Source organism: Thunnus thynnus, chromosome 13, assembly GCF_963924715.1.
Source record: "Thunnus thynnus chromosome 13, fThuThy2.1, whole genome shotgun sequence".
NCBI classification, from domain to species: domain Eukaryota; kingdom Metazoa; phylum Chordata; class Actinopteri; order Scombriformes; family Scombridae; genus Thunnus; species Thunnus thynnus.
Window position 1 is genome coordinate 15,841,421 of NC_089529.1, and position 16,764 is coordinate 15,858,184.

General features: G+C 37.9%; 1 protein-coding gene across 2 annotated transcripts in view; it reads right to left on the minus strand.

Annotated features, from left to right (window-relative positions):
- Positions 1 to 16,113, minus strand: part of b3glctb (beta 3-glucosyltransferase b) — a 28,197-nt gene extending 12,084 nt beyond the window's left edge. The window contains exons 1-8 of one of the 2 annotated variants that reach the window (XM_067608274.1): positions 15,818 to 16,113; positions 13,580 to 13,617; positions 13,441 to 13,480; positions 13,123 to 13,232; positions 1,517 to 1,593; positions 1,272 to 1,383; positions 985 to 1,121; positions 810 to 873 (exon numbers count right to left, since the gene is read on the minus strand). In XM_067608274.1, coding sequence (XP_067464375.1) covers positions 810 to 873; positions 985 to 1,121; positions 1,272 to 1,383; positions 1,517 to 1,593; positions 13,123 to 13,232; positions 13,441 to 13,480; positions 13,580 to 13,617; positions 15,818 to 15,878 — 639 coding nt within the window. In that variant the 5' untranslated portion in view covers positions 15,879 to 16,113. Of the gene's footprint in view, positions 1 to 809; positions 874 to 984; positions 1,122 to 1,271; positions 1,384 to 1,516; positions 1,594 to 13,122; positions 13,239 to 13,440; positions 13,481 to 13,579; positions 13,618 to 15,817 lie in introns of both variants that reach the window. The other variant, XM_067608273.1, reaches the window with a different exon arrangement.
- Positions 16,114 to 16,764: the final 651 nt, after the last annotated feature.

A 16,764-nucleotide genomic window follows, 5' to 3' on the forward strand; every position in this document is an offset into this window, starting at 1 on the left:
TCCCATTTTAAGTTTCTCATTTGATGTTTCCCTTTTCTTATTTCCATTGACATTTTCAATTTCATCTTTACCATCTTGACCAAAAATATCCACCTAAGCTTACTCTGAGCCCTGAAACAGTAAATATTTATAATCCCTGGCACCGCTGGACCTCTTAATAATTAAGTGTCTCACACACACACACACATACTTTAAGTCATACACATTTATGTGGCTAATAATTCATTCTGTATTAGGCAAGAGTCATTTGGGATTTTCTAAAAGGACACACGGCTCAGTTTAAGACTCACACTGCATTTTAAGGAGGAGTCACATTATGAATTAATGAGTTTACTGGGTCTAGACGGTGAAGTAAAACACAATTTAATGTCGATATTCATTTATGTATTTCATCTTGTGATACAAAGGTTTTCCCAGGAAATACTTTACACTAATATTAGAGCAAAAAAATGTGGTAACTGTATAATAAAATAGTCACATGCTCAATTATGTCCCCCCTACACACACACACACACACAAGTTGAGCTTTTGCATCAATACTATAATAATAGATCTATCAAGAGCTACAGGTATAGAAAGCTGCAGGGTCTGAGTCAGAGCTTTTCAACAAAAGGCCTGTCAGTCTGTCAGTCACTGTGGGAATACTGTCAATCATCATTATATGTCAGTAGGCAGCCTCAGTTGAGGCGCTGAGCAGGACTGAACCAGAGCCAAGTTGTAAAAATAACTATTTTATTATAGTGATAGTTGGAGGATAAGCATTGAAAACACACAGATTCACGAAACTCGAGAAAATTGTTTCAAAGTACCTCATGTTTCAAGTCGATAGTAAAATCTGACTTCAGATGCTCGTGCTGGATCCGCTCAGCGAGTCTGAAACACATGACGGTAAAAAAATGTTGAGAGGAGAGAAACATACTGATGGTGACACATTCACATGCTAATTATACACAAAGTGCACATGCTTCACACATCTGCACACACCTCTGGAGCAGTGGCGTACTGAGAGCCCAGCCAGCTGCAGGGTCGGGATAACCAAAAGAGCCGGGGTCTTCAGAGAAGGCATAGTGGTGGATGATGGAGGCCTCGTTGTCATTGAGACGCTTACCCAAAAACCATTCCTGTGAGTTGCGTAAGGGGAAACAACGCAGGATCACATGACAGGAAAGTTGTTCAGTTATTTTCTTGGCATTGATGTTTGTGTGTGTGTGTGTGTGTGTGTGTGTGTGTGTGTGTGTGTGTGTGTGTGTGTGTGTGTGTGCAATTCTCACCTCATGGGCTTGATATCTGTGGAGGACCTGCAGCAGAGCAGCAAGTGCGACTCTAGTTTCTTCCTCAATGAAGATAAACCAGGATGCTGATTGGCCGTAAGAGGCAGAGAGGCTGGAAATATCCACAAGAAGTTATTGATTTGCGCAATAGTACTCATTAAAGCTAAACCAAATAAAACATTAATGATTAATGAACAAATTTGATTAACTTGTTTATCATCTCTATACGTGTGTTTGTTACTCACAGAGGAAGCATAGGGAGGATGCTCCAATCCCCTTCATGCACTGACAGCTCATGAAGAAGAAGAACAACTGGGACTCCCTGCATGAATCAAAACAAATTGAATTTTACAAAATGTCCTTAAATTAATTCGCCAACGTCCTGAAGTCACATGAAAAACACAGTAAGAAAGATCTTCTTCATTTCATTTTAATGCACTTAATTTATGAGTACAGACTGTGCCTTTGTCTGTGTGTGTGTGTGTGTGTGTGTGTGTGTGTGTGTGTGTATCCAACTGAGGGATAAAAGCTAAACATCACTGAGTCTTTGTCTGTTCATTTAGTCATTTATGAATGTTGAGTTATTATGTGTATCACATGCTGTATGTACTATATATATATATATATATATATATATATATATATATATATATATATATATATATATATATATATATATATATATATAGTATATATAGTATATATATGTGTGTGTGTGTATATATATATACACACACACACACACACACACACACACACACACATATATATATATATATACATATATATACTGTATTACTGCATAGGCAAGAGGTAGCAGAGGAAATAAGCAGTAGATATAAAGTGTTTTTTATATGTTTCGGCATCATAAAGTCTCACTAAGAAACTGCTCTCTGGTTCTTTAATCACAGTTTATAAGAGGTGAGTTAGTGTTTATTAATGTGTAATCAATGTCTTTTGTAAAGTATTTTTGTTACTTTAAATAATGAAAGTTAAACACTTTCCTTATTTCTTGTTGCATATTGCATTTTAATGTTGTATTTTAATCTTTTTATCAACCAATATGCATGCTCTGGAAATTCGCTCGATCATGACATTTAATTAGATTAATTTTTGTGGGTAATATGTATTCCCCATATTTAATATGAATCTTATATCCCCTAATAAAGTTGTTTCTTTTACTGGGGATCAAACCAGGCTTTTGTGGAATATGTATGTGTTAAATTCATTTTAGGTAAATAATTTTAGTCAAAAACATACTTGGCAATCATAGCTAACACTTTAGGTTCGACAAAAAAAACAAAAAAAAAAACAAGCATTGCATGTGATTGAATTTAAGTCTAAAATCACATTACATCACAACATCGAAAACATCTATTTGGACCTGTTTTACTTAACTGCACTTAACATCCATTAAAACTGAAGCATTGACCCCTTTGAGTAACACAGTTAACCCCAAGACAATCGAAGATGACACAGGTCCTGTATGATGATGTCATTGGACAAAAAGTAACAGAGGAACACAAACAGTTTTTTAAAGTTGTGATGTATTTTAAGGAGAATAACCAAAAATATTTGAATTTCCTGAGATTCACGATGGTTTCAACATGCTGTGACAAAAAGTACAATATCAGAGCCCATGTGTCACCTCAAATAATCCTTTAAAGACGGTTTGACATATTATTGAATCACAAGCCAAATATGTGCTGTCACTGTCCATCTCATCACTCCTACTAGATGTGAAATGACACACGACAACGATGAGCAACACTTTCATCTGGATGTGTGAACTTCAATGACAGCTTGGAAGAAATGATACACGCAGCACTGACACTGACAAACGATGTGCCGAATACACTTGGACATGCTGGTGGGTGGCGAGACCTTGATCAGCAACATGTTGAGTAACAACATCTGTACGCTCTGCCACGTGTACCGTTTGGAGTTTTGTACAGTTTTGATGAGAGACTGACAACGGCGGGTTCAAAATGAGGAAAAAACAAGGGGAAAGAGATGATTCAGATATTATTATTATCAAAAGTCTGAGACCACTAGTCAAGATACCTCTATTTTGCATTTGTTTCAAATGTAATACAAATTTTTTCATCACAAATGATAATATCAGCTTAACAATTTGAGTGAAAGTGAATCTTTGAAAAAGGTACATGAATTATAGAATATCTTAGTATTTGTATGTCCCCCTTTTGCTTTAATGACAACATGCACTCGAGCTGGCATGGTCTCCATGAGTTTGTGTAAAATCTGATGACCCATGTTATCCCTGCCTGGTTTGACAATGTTCCAAAGAGCTTTTTGAGATCTTGCTGAATGCTTGGCTTCAAGTGCCCCCATACATGTTGAATAGGGTTTGAATGAGGTCTTTTTTGGTCTTGAAGTAGTTCTTGCAAAGCTTTGATGTGTGTTTGGAGACATTATCCTGCTGCAGTATGAATCCTTCTCCACAAAGATGCAAACCAGAGGGTACAGCATGTCTTTGAAGAATAGAGTTTGACTATATCTTTGGTCAGGGTGTAGTCAGTTGGGTGCAGGTGTCTCACTCCAGAGTAGGCAAAACATCCCCACCACCATGTTTCACTGTGGGTTTGATATACTGCAGCCTCATTCTCTCTCCTGTTCATCTCCTTAGATCCACCCATCTGTTACTGCCATTAATCTCAAGCTTAGATTCATTAGTAAATACGACTTTTTCCCAGTCATCGACTGTGAAATGCTGGTATTTCTTAGCCCACTCCAAGTGTTTGGCCTTGTTTCCCCTCCTGAGAAGTGGTTTAAAAGCTGCTACTCGTCCTCTGAGACCACTACAAGACAGCCTTCTTTTGACACTACTTTTGCTGTTTGTAGTCTTCCGTTCTTTATTTAGCAAATTCTGTTTCTGTGATGGCCCTGCTTATCTATCTCTCAGAGAAATTAGCTTAATGTATTGATATTCTGATGTTGTGGTCACTTTTGGTCTGCCTCAAGTTTTGGATACAACTGATCCAGTTTCTGCGAAGCGTTTTAGAGCTCCAAGCACTGCCCTCTTAAAAACCTTTAGTGAAGCTGTGATTTGACTTCTGACACTTTCACTTAGTTCTGATGCCATGTTTCCCACTATCACAACGCTACTTAGTAAGCAATAATCTGCTGGAAACTTGAGGCACAGCCATATTTATAACAGGTGAACACTAGCTGCACGTTGAGTTACTTGAACAAGCCTCTGATGATCAAATCCACTTGAGTGTCATCTCAACGCTTCAATGGAAGGGATACAACTCAAGGAAATCCTTGAGTTGAGACCTTTTGTACAAATGTTGGTCAATGCCACACATTTGCTAAAATTTGATTGCTGACCTAGAAATAGTGCAGAATCTTACATATTTCTTCTTCATTTTACATGTCATAACTTCTTGTGTTTCTGAATCATAAAACTTTCTGATGATTTCCAGGTTTATGTGACAATATTAAAGATTTTCAATGTGGTCACAGACCCTACTGTATATAGCCCCCAATCAAAGATTTGCCTCAAGAGGCTTTATAATCTGTACTGCATGCAACACCCTCTATTCTTAGATCCTCAGTTCATTTGCATAACAAATACCCAGCACAGGGAGTGTAGAGCAGAATGACGTTACTGTAGCTGAGCAACACGGTCTCCAAAATAATCTGATCCACTATCAGACTTTAACTGAACACTGAACTGTATTCATCTTCCTGTTATAAACAGAGAGGTTGAAACACAATAATTTTCACAACTCAACAGCAGGATGATTATACATTTGAAACATGCACACGCTGCATCTTATTTTGCCATCAACACCACCATCACACCAGTACAATTCAAGTACTGGTGAGAAAACCCTGTCATATACCAACTACATGTTAAACCTGCATTAACAGATTCTTTAGCCACTTGGGGGCAGCAGAAATAAGCTGTAAACACAACACGGACATATTATCACATTTTAAGTTGATATGGAGAATATGTTATCAAAGTGTTGCCTGTTTACTCATCCACAAGTCGAGGAGTGACAGAATACACAGAACGGCGTTGCGTAATTCGGATACAAAAAAAAAAGATAACTGTATTTCGTTGAAGTTACAGGAAAAAAAGACGTAACCAATACATTTAGTAAAAATGAGGATTATTAGCAGGATTACAATTTTAAAATACATTTTAAAATAAAGAACGATATACTACCATGCATGTGTGCAGAGCAGGAACAAGAGGGCAAAATAACTCACTGATCCACAATGGTGTGAGTAGATGATGCAGTATGGCACTCAGGACACACGTACACACACACACAGTGAACTTATGTTGGGAGAGTAGGCAGGGATGGTTGTTACGCACTGTGGCAGTCCCAGAGACTCGTACAAATAAGTTAAAAGAGAGCTGGAGTATTTGACAGCTTGTAGCGCGCATAACAGCTCTCAACCGAGATGATTGTGTGTGTGTGTGTAACATGCCCAGAGCTGCCAGTGTGTCACTGGTCACCCACCACGTTCAATACTGAATGAGTAAGAGAAAACTCAGACGTATCATGCAGATAGAACAGAATAAAAGGACACGGTGAAGGCCATGATGCTGCTGCACATACAGTATGTCTGCCACTGTCATTCCTCTGAGAAGAGCTGTGGAGGAGGACAAAGCTCTTGTAGAGTGGGCATGAATACCCGGCGGGGGGGGGGGTCTTCCCCTGCTGCGACATGCAGTATGCCTGTGTGGTAGCTTCACACAGCCAGTGGGCCAAACGCTGCTTTGTCCCTGAGAATGTTCTCTGTAATGCACATCTTGTGTTGTGCAATTTCATTGTAGGTCTATAGGCTACTGCCTGAATTTGCTTAATGAAAAGCAAGTTTTTCTGTAAAAATACACATTTTTGATGCTAAAAACCTTGGTTTCCCCATTTTCTTTTCTAAGGTTACATAGTTCAGTTGTCTTACAGAATACACTTAAGTAAAAGTCATCTTATTGATTACTGATTTCTTTTCTTGTCTTTATTTGCATATTTGCTGTTGAGGTAATCCAAAAGTAACAGAAAGTAATGAAGTTACGATATTTAGGTTACTGACTACATTTTGTGACAGGTATAATTAGTCATTTTATCAGATTACATTTTTAAGGTATCCAGCAGATACACAGGAGCACTAAAATTCATTTGGAGTCATATTTGTGTCCATAAATCCAAAACATTGAGCTGAAAGGCAATAAAAAAGCTCAGTGGAGGATTGTTATATGTTATGTTATTGATATAAATATTGATTATAGTAGCTTTAAGTAATCAAGAGTATTACAGCGAATATAAATACATTCTGCCTTAAAGCACAAGGATGGCAATACTCCACACCTTTGTTGTTGTCATGAATGAATCTCATGACACTTTCTTAAGCCCCATTTTTACCAAAAGTTCCAGGTACTTTGCACCCAGAGGAACTGATCTCAGGAGCTAAACTTGGAACTTTAAGTCCCTGTTGTGCAATCCTGTTTGCGTTTCCACCACATCTGAGAAACCAGGTCATGCAAATTAGACCCATAAGGGAAAAACTACAGCCGTGCTTGAAACGCAGCCTTCACACAAGGAATAAACAACACAGATTTGTCTTGTTGTTCTTTGTATTTACTGCTGCATGAACTGGATGTAATGAAGGAACGTAAAGGCGAAATGCAGAAGGGGAATATGAAACCAAGAGTGTCTGTCTCCACAGTAAATCATCAGCTGAATGTTTGATGGTTATTCATTTGTGCTTTAGAACGTGACCACCTTGAAACAAATCAGAAAATCTCTTCCTCACTCGTGTTATCTCTCTTGTTCCTCTCATCTTCTTTAGAAGAGTCGGGAAGCTGACAACAAAGTAAAACTGTACTTTTAACATTATCAAACAGAGAAAGCACATCTGCTAATATAAATGTTACTGTTTAAGGTCTCCCTCCTTACCAAAGTGACTCATTAAACCCAAAGTCCCTCAGTGCAGCTATTCATAGCACTGCAAGACACAGATGTGAGAATTAATGCACGTGTAGCTGGAAATACTCTTCTGGGGTTTGAAATTAAGTCTTCTTTCCTGTGTAGGCAGAGATCAAGTCCCTCATGTTCACTTCCAGTACTAAAGACTGACCAAAAATCAGTAGTCTCTTGTGGTGCAGCTGCCACAAAACATGATATATGACCAACATAAAACTTCTCATGATCGTTTACTGTGATGTTCAAGGGCCTTTTTTATACATTTTCAACCAAAGTACAATCCGCCATTTTTACTCCCTCTTGTAATATTAAGAATAAAAGTTATTTATTATATTTTTTAGATTTTAAATACTTAAATTTGGGAGAGGTCATAAGTTGGTTAAGAGTAGCCCAGACAGTGTTGAAATGACTGTTCACTATAGTGTAGATCAAAGTGAACAATATGTTTTCTGAACTATACTGTATGTACAGTTTAATTCAGAAAAGGGCAGTTTTGTGGTTTATCAGCAGCTGCTTTCTTTATATCTCTAAACATCTTTTCATCAATCAATCAATCAAATTTTATTTGTGTAGCACCTTTCATACAGGATAGTAAAATTAAAAGTGCTTCACAGATGACTGATAAGCCACTAATAAGACAGAACAAATGTAGACAGTAAACAGTAAAACAAAGAGACTAATGTACACCAGAAATAAAAAATGTAATAAAATAAAATAGATTTTAAAACTATAATAATAAAAAAATGGAGTGAAATAAAAATTAGATTAAAAAATAGATACAATAAATTAAAAAATACAAATAAAACTGATAAGAGGGAAATAATAATATTAATAATAATAAAATAACATTTTACAACAAGAATACAATAAAACAAGTGAATAAAATGAAGTTAATAATGTCCATAAATCATTCTTAATAAAAGCCAGGCAGGTCATACAATTGGATTTTACACAACTTCCTTTGCATTCCTCGTGTCGTCAGACAACAAGCTGGCATTGGTTGTTTCTAATCTCTTCCACACATCTTATATTTGCACTTGTCAATGTTGTACTAGATTCCCATCATATGTTTTCTGTGATGTCCCTCCTTGTCCTCCTCAGCAACAGACTTATCTCAATGCTGCAGTATTAAGCATGGAGGGTAAGGTAAGGGGAGGATCGTAGTTACGTCCACTGTTGGGTTATATCCTTCATCCACCCACCGCCTCCGAATGTGGAAAACTATCGACATACATAGACGTCATCGCAATAGCTCCGTTTTTTGGGTGTCTGACATTACGACCTATTGTGCTGTTCTTCTCTGGAGGGCGGTCTCTATTATTTACTCACTGTTGCTTTAAAGATCGCTTCTTCACTTTACTCTAAGGAGGAGTGAGTCACTTGATAAATGTGACATATGCTCAATTTTAACAAAAAACTTTTTCACTCTTTGGCTCTTTGGAGTGTCTCAATCGACCCATATGACATGATAAAGGTTCAGTTAAGACAAAACACTATGACAACACTAAACTACATCATGTGTCTGATAAAACATTGGATTATATTAGACTAAGGGAGGACAAACACAACGTTTTTGTAGTGTACTTACAGCCATTTGACATCTAGTATTCACAAAAAATATGCTTACTTTATTCCACACACACACACACACACACACACAGCCTCAAAGTATACAAACGTGCTCGGGTCCCCATCAGACTCTGAGGGGTTTAAAGGGGTTTTTACCATCTGCTGCAAGTGTTGTTGTGAGATGTGGGGGGAGAAGAGCAGAGAGAGAGAGAGCGGTGGCCAAATGAGACAGCATGTAATGAGGCTGGATGATGAGGCTGAAAAGACGCAGCGCTGGCAGTGACGTCTTGGATTAAAAGCCTGCACTTACAGCCAATAACAAATGAAGATTGATGTGAAATGGGCTGTTACAAAATATTTATCCTTCCCTTAAAAATACGGAGCCAAGATATGGGTATAAATTGTGTAAACAAATGCTGCTCATATTTTGGTGTGTATTATGAATTACTGGATGTCACCACCTAAAGGAGAAAACAAGCTTTTGTCAGCCAGACAACAAGCTGTCAGTGTCTCTCTGTTTATGGGTGTTTGCCAAATTGGCACCTTTAAATTCAGCCTTCAGTCGAAATAAACACCTGGCTGTACGTCAGTGCTAAAAATGCATGACGCACAACCTGCCCTCATTAAAAACAGCATGCCACAATCAAAGTCTGTCTAGATGTAGTAAACATCAAATCTACTGTAGATAAAGCTTTCATTTGCTCCACTTGTCTATGTCACTTAGACAACACACACACACACACACACACACATCACAGCCTGTCAGCACACATGCAGAGATAATTATACACCTGCACGCATCCAAATGTGCTATTTATGAAACTCGCCTTATTCCTATCAGCACTTTCTAAACATGCAGTAGCTATTTTCCCGGCGGGAGTCTGATTTTATACCAATTTTATTATTTGACACAACCTGTCAGCCTGTTTCTCTATAAAAAAAAAAAAAATTCCTTTATTCAGTAGAGACAGCTTTTTCTGTCAAAGTGCAGACCTCCTGTTTTTCCCGGGTTTCTCCCGTATTTCAAGGCCCTCTCACGGCGCCCTCCTGTTCTGTTGTTTCTCCCTGAAAACTGCCGCAATTTGCATGGCCCTCAAACTTTATTATGAATAATCGTCACACACGGATCCATGAGTTTCGTATGTTTGTCTGACGTTACCCAAGTTGCCAGATCATCAATGAAACACAATCTACACACACAACCCACACACTACATGCGATTTCGACCCATCGTTCGCCGCAACCTGGCAACCATAAACTCAGAAGCAAATGCTGCAAATATTGTGTCCATGGAATAATAAAAGTTAATATAAATTTATGTGTTTTGTACCACAATGTTAAACCGCAGTGTTGTCATAACATACATACAAATAAAAATATAAATAACTAGTATAAACTAATATAAATAAGGTTATTTATTTATTTATTTGTTGTTTATTATCTGACTAACTCAGACAGCTGAAACCTCATATTATCTTCTGATAAACTTCTGATAAATACATTTTTGCTCAAAACAAGGACTGTGGATTTTGTCCTCCATCACTTACATCTTAAGTGCATTTGGAGGGGATCTTCTAATGGTCAGTATGAACAGGAGGAATGATTACAGCAAGAAAAACCTGTTTCAATGTTCATATGTGCTGTTGTTCTGAGAAAAAAAAAATGATCAAAGATTTTATAGATTTTACCCAGAAAACACCTGAGAAGTGTCTGTAGATTCCCTGTCAGTGCGCACACTGTCCCAACAACCTCCACTAATCGGAGGGTTTTGTTGCCTGACAAGCAAAATCCAGGGCAAAGTGGACGCTGATACTGATAAAACATAATGACTAAAGTCAACAGAGATGAGTGTGTTTTTCAACTCAGAGATTCTCTCTTCATCTGGACATCAGGGCGATAAGATTTTTGTGAGTAAATCAAAGTGAAACTGTAAGAGTGAGAGGTCAAAAATACAATTTTGAGATGTGAGAGGGAAACATATGTCCCACATTTCCCGTGAAAATGATGTTCTTGTTCTCCTCTACTCTGTTATACTGTTATCTCTGTTGCTGTCTTAACCTCATCTCACATATTCCGCCTGAGCGCATAATTGCTCTTCAGTTTCAAGAACAGTCATCTATTTTTTTACATTTTTTTTTACTTCCACCATCAACCACCAGCGGGGCCGACACATGGCTGCAAAACAAAACAATCATAGACGTGTCAAATTCAATCACAGGTCCCACCATGTCACTGGCGGATCATTTACTGCTGTTTTCACCAACAAAGCATATGTGATTGAAGTTTTGCCAGCTGCGACACCACATTTGTTGTTTACAAGCTGCAGTGTGATTGCAGAGGTCTCCTAACTAAATAAAGGCGACACAGACTCACAGAGAGAGGTTGAGAGACTATAATACTGTAAATGCGATACAGAACCACAAATCCCAAGTACCATATGACACAATATTATCAATTAGCTGAACATGTGAGCTCCAAAACCAGCGTGATAATCTGCAGTTAACTCCTCCAAAATGTTAAACTCGTTGACTGACAAACCTACAAGAGCAGAATTCTTACTCTGACATTTTTTGTGAGTGAATGAGACGATTCTGTTTTTGGTTTTACTGTGACCATAAAAACATCTGCGCACTTCCTGTGTTGACCACAGCCTGATGAATCACATCTGAAACATATCAGACTTTTTCAGTTGTCAAGGGAAACTAAGATTTTAAATAACACAACAGTCTCAGATATTTTTTTCTAAATCTATATCTATATCTATATGTTTCTGTAGAAATCTTTCCACAAAGCCCCTGCTGACTGCTTTATGCCATTTCTTCTTTCAGGGAATAATTTCTGGATTGACAATGAGATCGGAGGAAGAATCGAAGACTGGTGTGTGGCTGTCTTTACTCCTCGTCAGATGTCTCTTTATTTCCCAGTAACCATTCCTATCAAAGGAAAATCAATAATTCTTTGTCTCCGCAACAAGCTCTCATGTCCATATGCATCATTTCATCTCACTGAGGTCCATGACAAATTACCACCCTGCCACCCTGCAGGTACAAATGATCAAATAACCACTGTGTGAAAGCAGAGAGCGCAGGTAGGGGAGCTCTATGGCAAGGAGGACACCTATTGGTACACCACAGCAATGCATGACTCCAACTAAAACCCCCAAAGTCACTGACACACATTAAATATGAAACTAGTTGCAGCTACATTATCCTGTTTATAACCAGCATATGGTAAACAAAAAAATAAATGTATCAATACAACAATAAAATATGAATTCTTTCTCTTATTTCCATAGTTTCATAGAGTTTTCACACTAGTCCAGAGGACAGACAGGACACCTACCTAATATAATAAATGTGAGGACACACAAATGTCACACAAGAAAGAACATTTAACAATCAATCTTAGAAGTTAAGAATGTTTCCTCACAAATGCTCTTAAATTACTACACGCGTCTCCCAAAGCGATGCGTTATGGTTAAACTACACAAATTGGAATGAAATTCAGTATTCGGTATGAAAATGAAGCTTAATGTGCAGTAAACACAGAATTCATGTTACTGTAAGGAAAACAGTTTAAGAAAGTAAACTTTGATTGATTTATCTGCTGCTCGGCAGGCGTTACTCTGAAGATCATTTTAAAACGAACACGCAGCAGCTGTTCCTATAAGTTTCATGAATATGCATGTCATCCTGTCATCATTTCCATATCACACTTGCTGTATGTAAGCTCGAGGCAAACAACACACACACCATAAATAGAAAGAAAAGAGAAGATACAGAACCTGAAAATATAACCTAACACTGGTGTAGAGGCTTTTCAGCCAGAAAAGATAGAAAAATATAGAATATGTTATGCAAAAAGGAGAGGAGGACGATGACAACATAAATTGGCAAATCCATTGTTGAATTAACTTTTGGTTGAATTTTACTTTCTAATTGAAACAAATATCACTCATTTTAAATCAAACATCACTTACCAAAGAATATCAGTGTTCATGAAAAAAGTCTATCAACAAAAACAACGGAAAACATGTAGATTTTAGTTTCTTCTGCAAGTTGTGGAGCTTTTAAAGATGCTGTTTGCCTCCTACGAGCAGGTAGGAGTCACTTGTTAATCTACGATCATTTCTAGGAGCATCTTCAGTTACGATGCTTTTGGGAAACAGCTCTTAAGCTTAAGAAGGTTCGTAATAAGGATTTTAAGATCATCTTAGCCTTAAGATGCTTTTGGGAAAGGCCGAGGACTTTAAATATATAAAAATTGCAAATTTCTCCTCTCTGGCAGCAGTGCTGACCACTAAACTATCCAGGTGTTACCTGTCCAAGTTCAGCTGCCTGCTGCAGAACTTCCAATTTCCTCTGTTCACCTCGACGGGCGTGGTAAGAGTTCCTCTGACTCTGGATCACCAGCACCACCTCCTCCAAATCTGTGACTAGCAGAAACAAGGTAGAGGGACAACACATTAGGAAGAGAGAAGAAACAAGACGAAAGCCAGAAAAAGACCAAAAGAATCTGATGATGAATGATTGATTTGTGATTGCAATAATTAAAGTCCCATTCATGTCAACTCTTTTTTCAATAATAAAAGAGTAAGAAAAAACATCAGACCATCTGCAGTGAAATCCTTGACTCACCGACAGCGCTGTGTGTGAGGTGCTGCTGGTGCTCTGCTTCCTGCGGGGACACAGAGGGATTCTCGTTAAGTCTGACACACACTGCTGTGAGCTACATGATGAAGCATAATCACAGCAAGAATCTGGGGACAGCACTTACGTGAGCGTGACCTCTGTGTTTGGCTCCATCGGTGGGACCTGGAGGTGACGAGAAAAAAAGCATCAGCGTTATCAATATATCAGCAAACTGCACTCATTAGTGGTGCTGATATGAGCAGCCAATTCATCTTTTAGTCGATTAGTCAATCAGCTGATCGACAGGAGTCGTTTATCAAGCAAAAATCAATATCTTATATAGAATTTCTTTTGGTTTTGGACTATTTTTCAGACCGAACAAGCAAACTGAAGACATGGTTCTGAGACATTGCGATGACACTTTCACTATTTCCTGGCACTCATAGACTAAACCTATTCATTTCTTAATTGATTATAATTGAAACATCAATCAATTAAGAAAATAATTGTCAGTTGTCAATATACTTACATACTTACTTCTTTATATACTATAACAAGTCTAAACTATGCAAATTACAGCAGTCAACGAACCACTTTATCAGCCGTAGTATGATAATAATGATAACGAGACCACAGCCTGAGCACTAGCAGATCCAGCAGCAGCAGCAGCAGCAAGAAGCTGCTCATTTCACACCTCTTATCACCATCTAAACGAGATAAAACTCTGAGACTTTGGATCCAGGAAAACTCAAAACTGACTTTGAAACCAAGACAGCTGTAGTTGTTTCTGCTGAGCGTGTGAGATTTGCCGCTTATGGGAGTCAGCAAGTGTAATGGAGTTTATAAGCTAATAATACACTTTTTTCCATTGATATGCTCCAAAATCTAATCAGGCTATATATTCTATACAGTAAGATCCCTCAATAGTACAGTACTGTACTGCAGTACTATTGTAGTAAGTATGACATTTCCATCATGATTTATTCTTGAGTTACTGTTATGTGGAGATGTTGAATTTCTCCTGATCTAACCATCAGCACTGTCTCTGAATACTGTATATATGAGGTGAGAAATAGGCAATGCAGTTGCTGAATAATTATGTGTTTTGTATCCACAGTGCCTCATTTTATTAGTTGTTCACGGCCCTGCAGCTCACACATGTGGTTTCAATTAATTTAGCTGATTTTATGTCTTCTAGGGTTGAAGTTGGGTGAAGTTATACTAAGAATTTAGAATGTACTGTATTTGTAAAGACCATTACAGTACATTATTATGGTATGCACAAGTGTCCCTTTTTCACAGCATAACAGCTCCTTCACCAAACCGACAGGCACTGGCTGTGAGTGGATAGAGCAGCCATACTAAGTGCTGGATATTTCAAGCCAATAAACATCCAGTGTATTTAAACCCATATCAACCACCTGAGTTTTTTATGCTATGATATGTCAAATGTAAAAAAAAAAAAAAAAAAAAAGTCTATTGCAATTTTCTGGAAAAATATCATGAAAAGACAGTGGTGAGGGTCCATGGCAAGAATGATTACTGTTACAAATGCAGGTGTAAAACAAGTTAAGTGTCTATTCTTAAGGCCCTGCACACCCAGTGACTTGTTTTTGCTCGATTAGACCTCCTCTCAGGCCTGTAAAGAGCATGTTTGACTGACATTGCCCACCCTCCTGTTTGTTTTGTTTGTCTAGTCAGGGCAGGACTATTTCCACCTCAATCACTCACCAGTACACACAGAGATCTCAAGTATTTCCCAGCATTACTCTGCCCAGAGCCAGTGAAAACACCTGTGTGGGTGTGCAGGGCTTTTTATTTACTGAACAATTGTGGGCATTTGCAAAGCTACAGTTAAGAAAATGTGACAACTGGACTGTGGTGTTACAGACACAATTAAATTCAATTTCACTATCAAATAATCTGCATATGTTGCAGTTTCGACGCGTAGTTGACAAATTATCTTCATTCTTCCCATGGTAGCTTCAGATTTAAACTAGCTTTGACATCAGATATTATATTATTTTACACTGCCTTGTGGTTCACCTGCTGTTTAAACTGCATTTTTTGTAATGCGTGAAGTTCCCCATAATAAAACCACAATATCCTTTTATTAATTTCAAAATAAGACTGCTCACTATATAGTGCTGTTTTTAAAACAAAGCTAGCGCCATAGTGAAACCAATCGATATCATACCTGGGTAACGTTTAGCGAAATTAATTTCTATTGACATGTTTTTCAAACTGTCACGTGTTGTTACGTTCAACTTCGCTATGTTGACACATTTACTTCGAAGGCCATATCGAACCAACATCCGGTCTCCTTCCGTGTATCCGGCTTGATGCTAGCGGGTTAGCTAACACAGCAGCGGACCCCACTTACCGAGCCAGAGAAGCATCACAGCGACCAGTTTGCATCCGTTAACCACACTCTGGGGCGACATGGCTCCTGTGGCTGCTGGTTTTCCTTTGAAATCACCGTCTTTTCACGGCGAACAAACTAAAGAAACTGGTTAGCTACATTCCTGTACTGGCAGGGGTCTGTCTGAGCTGTACTGTAGTGACTGTGTGAAGCGCTTTAGCGACCTCTAGTGGACAGTGAATAATTAGCTTACTACCACTACTGTGTCCTGACAGTGGTGGAAGAAGTATTCAGATACTTTACTTAAGCAATATAAAAATACCCCATTACAAGTCCTGCATGAAAAATCCTTCTTAAGTAAAAGTACATAAGTATTATCAGCAAGATGTAGTTAAAGTATTGCAGTAAAAGTAGTGGTTTGGTCCCTCTGGCTGATATATTATCATATATGACATTATTAGATTATTAATACTGAAGCATCAGTGTTAGAGCAGCATGTTACTGTTGTAGCTGCTGGAGGTGGAGCTAGTTTCAACTACTTTATATACAGTTCAGATCAGACTACATTCCTTCAGTGTTATGCTCTACAAACAGGGCTATGATCTATTTATATACACATGAATTTAGACATGCACATTATACACGTGTACATGCAGCTTTTTGTGTCTGTGTAAACTGCATATTGTATATTATTTTTTGAATGTTATTTTATTTATTTTTAAAGTGATTATATGATGTTTTTTTTCCTTGTGTAAGTGTGTATTTGTTTCTTGTGTTTGATGCTGGACTTAAGTGCTCTGTGAACAGCATTGATATGTATTGCTGTAAAATTAATGAAAATTCAATTAAAAACAACAGAAAATGCACATTGTGTGATATGTGTGTGATGTGGCCGAGGCTGTGAAGCGAACAGGATAAATATTTCAAAAAACTGTGAATTCCCTATTACAGCATGGATATTATTTTAC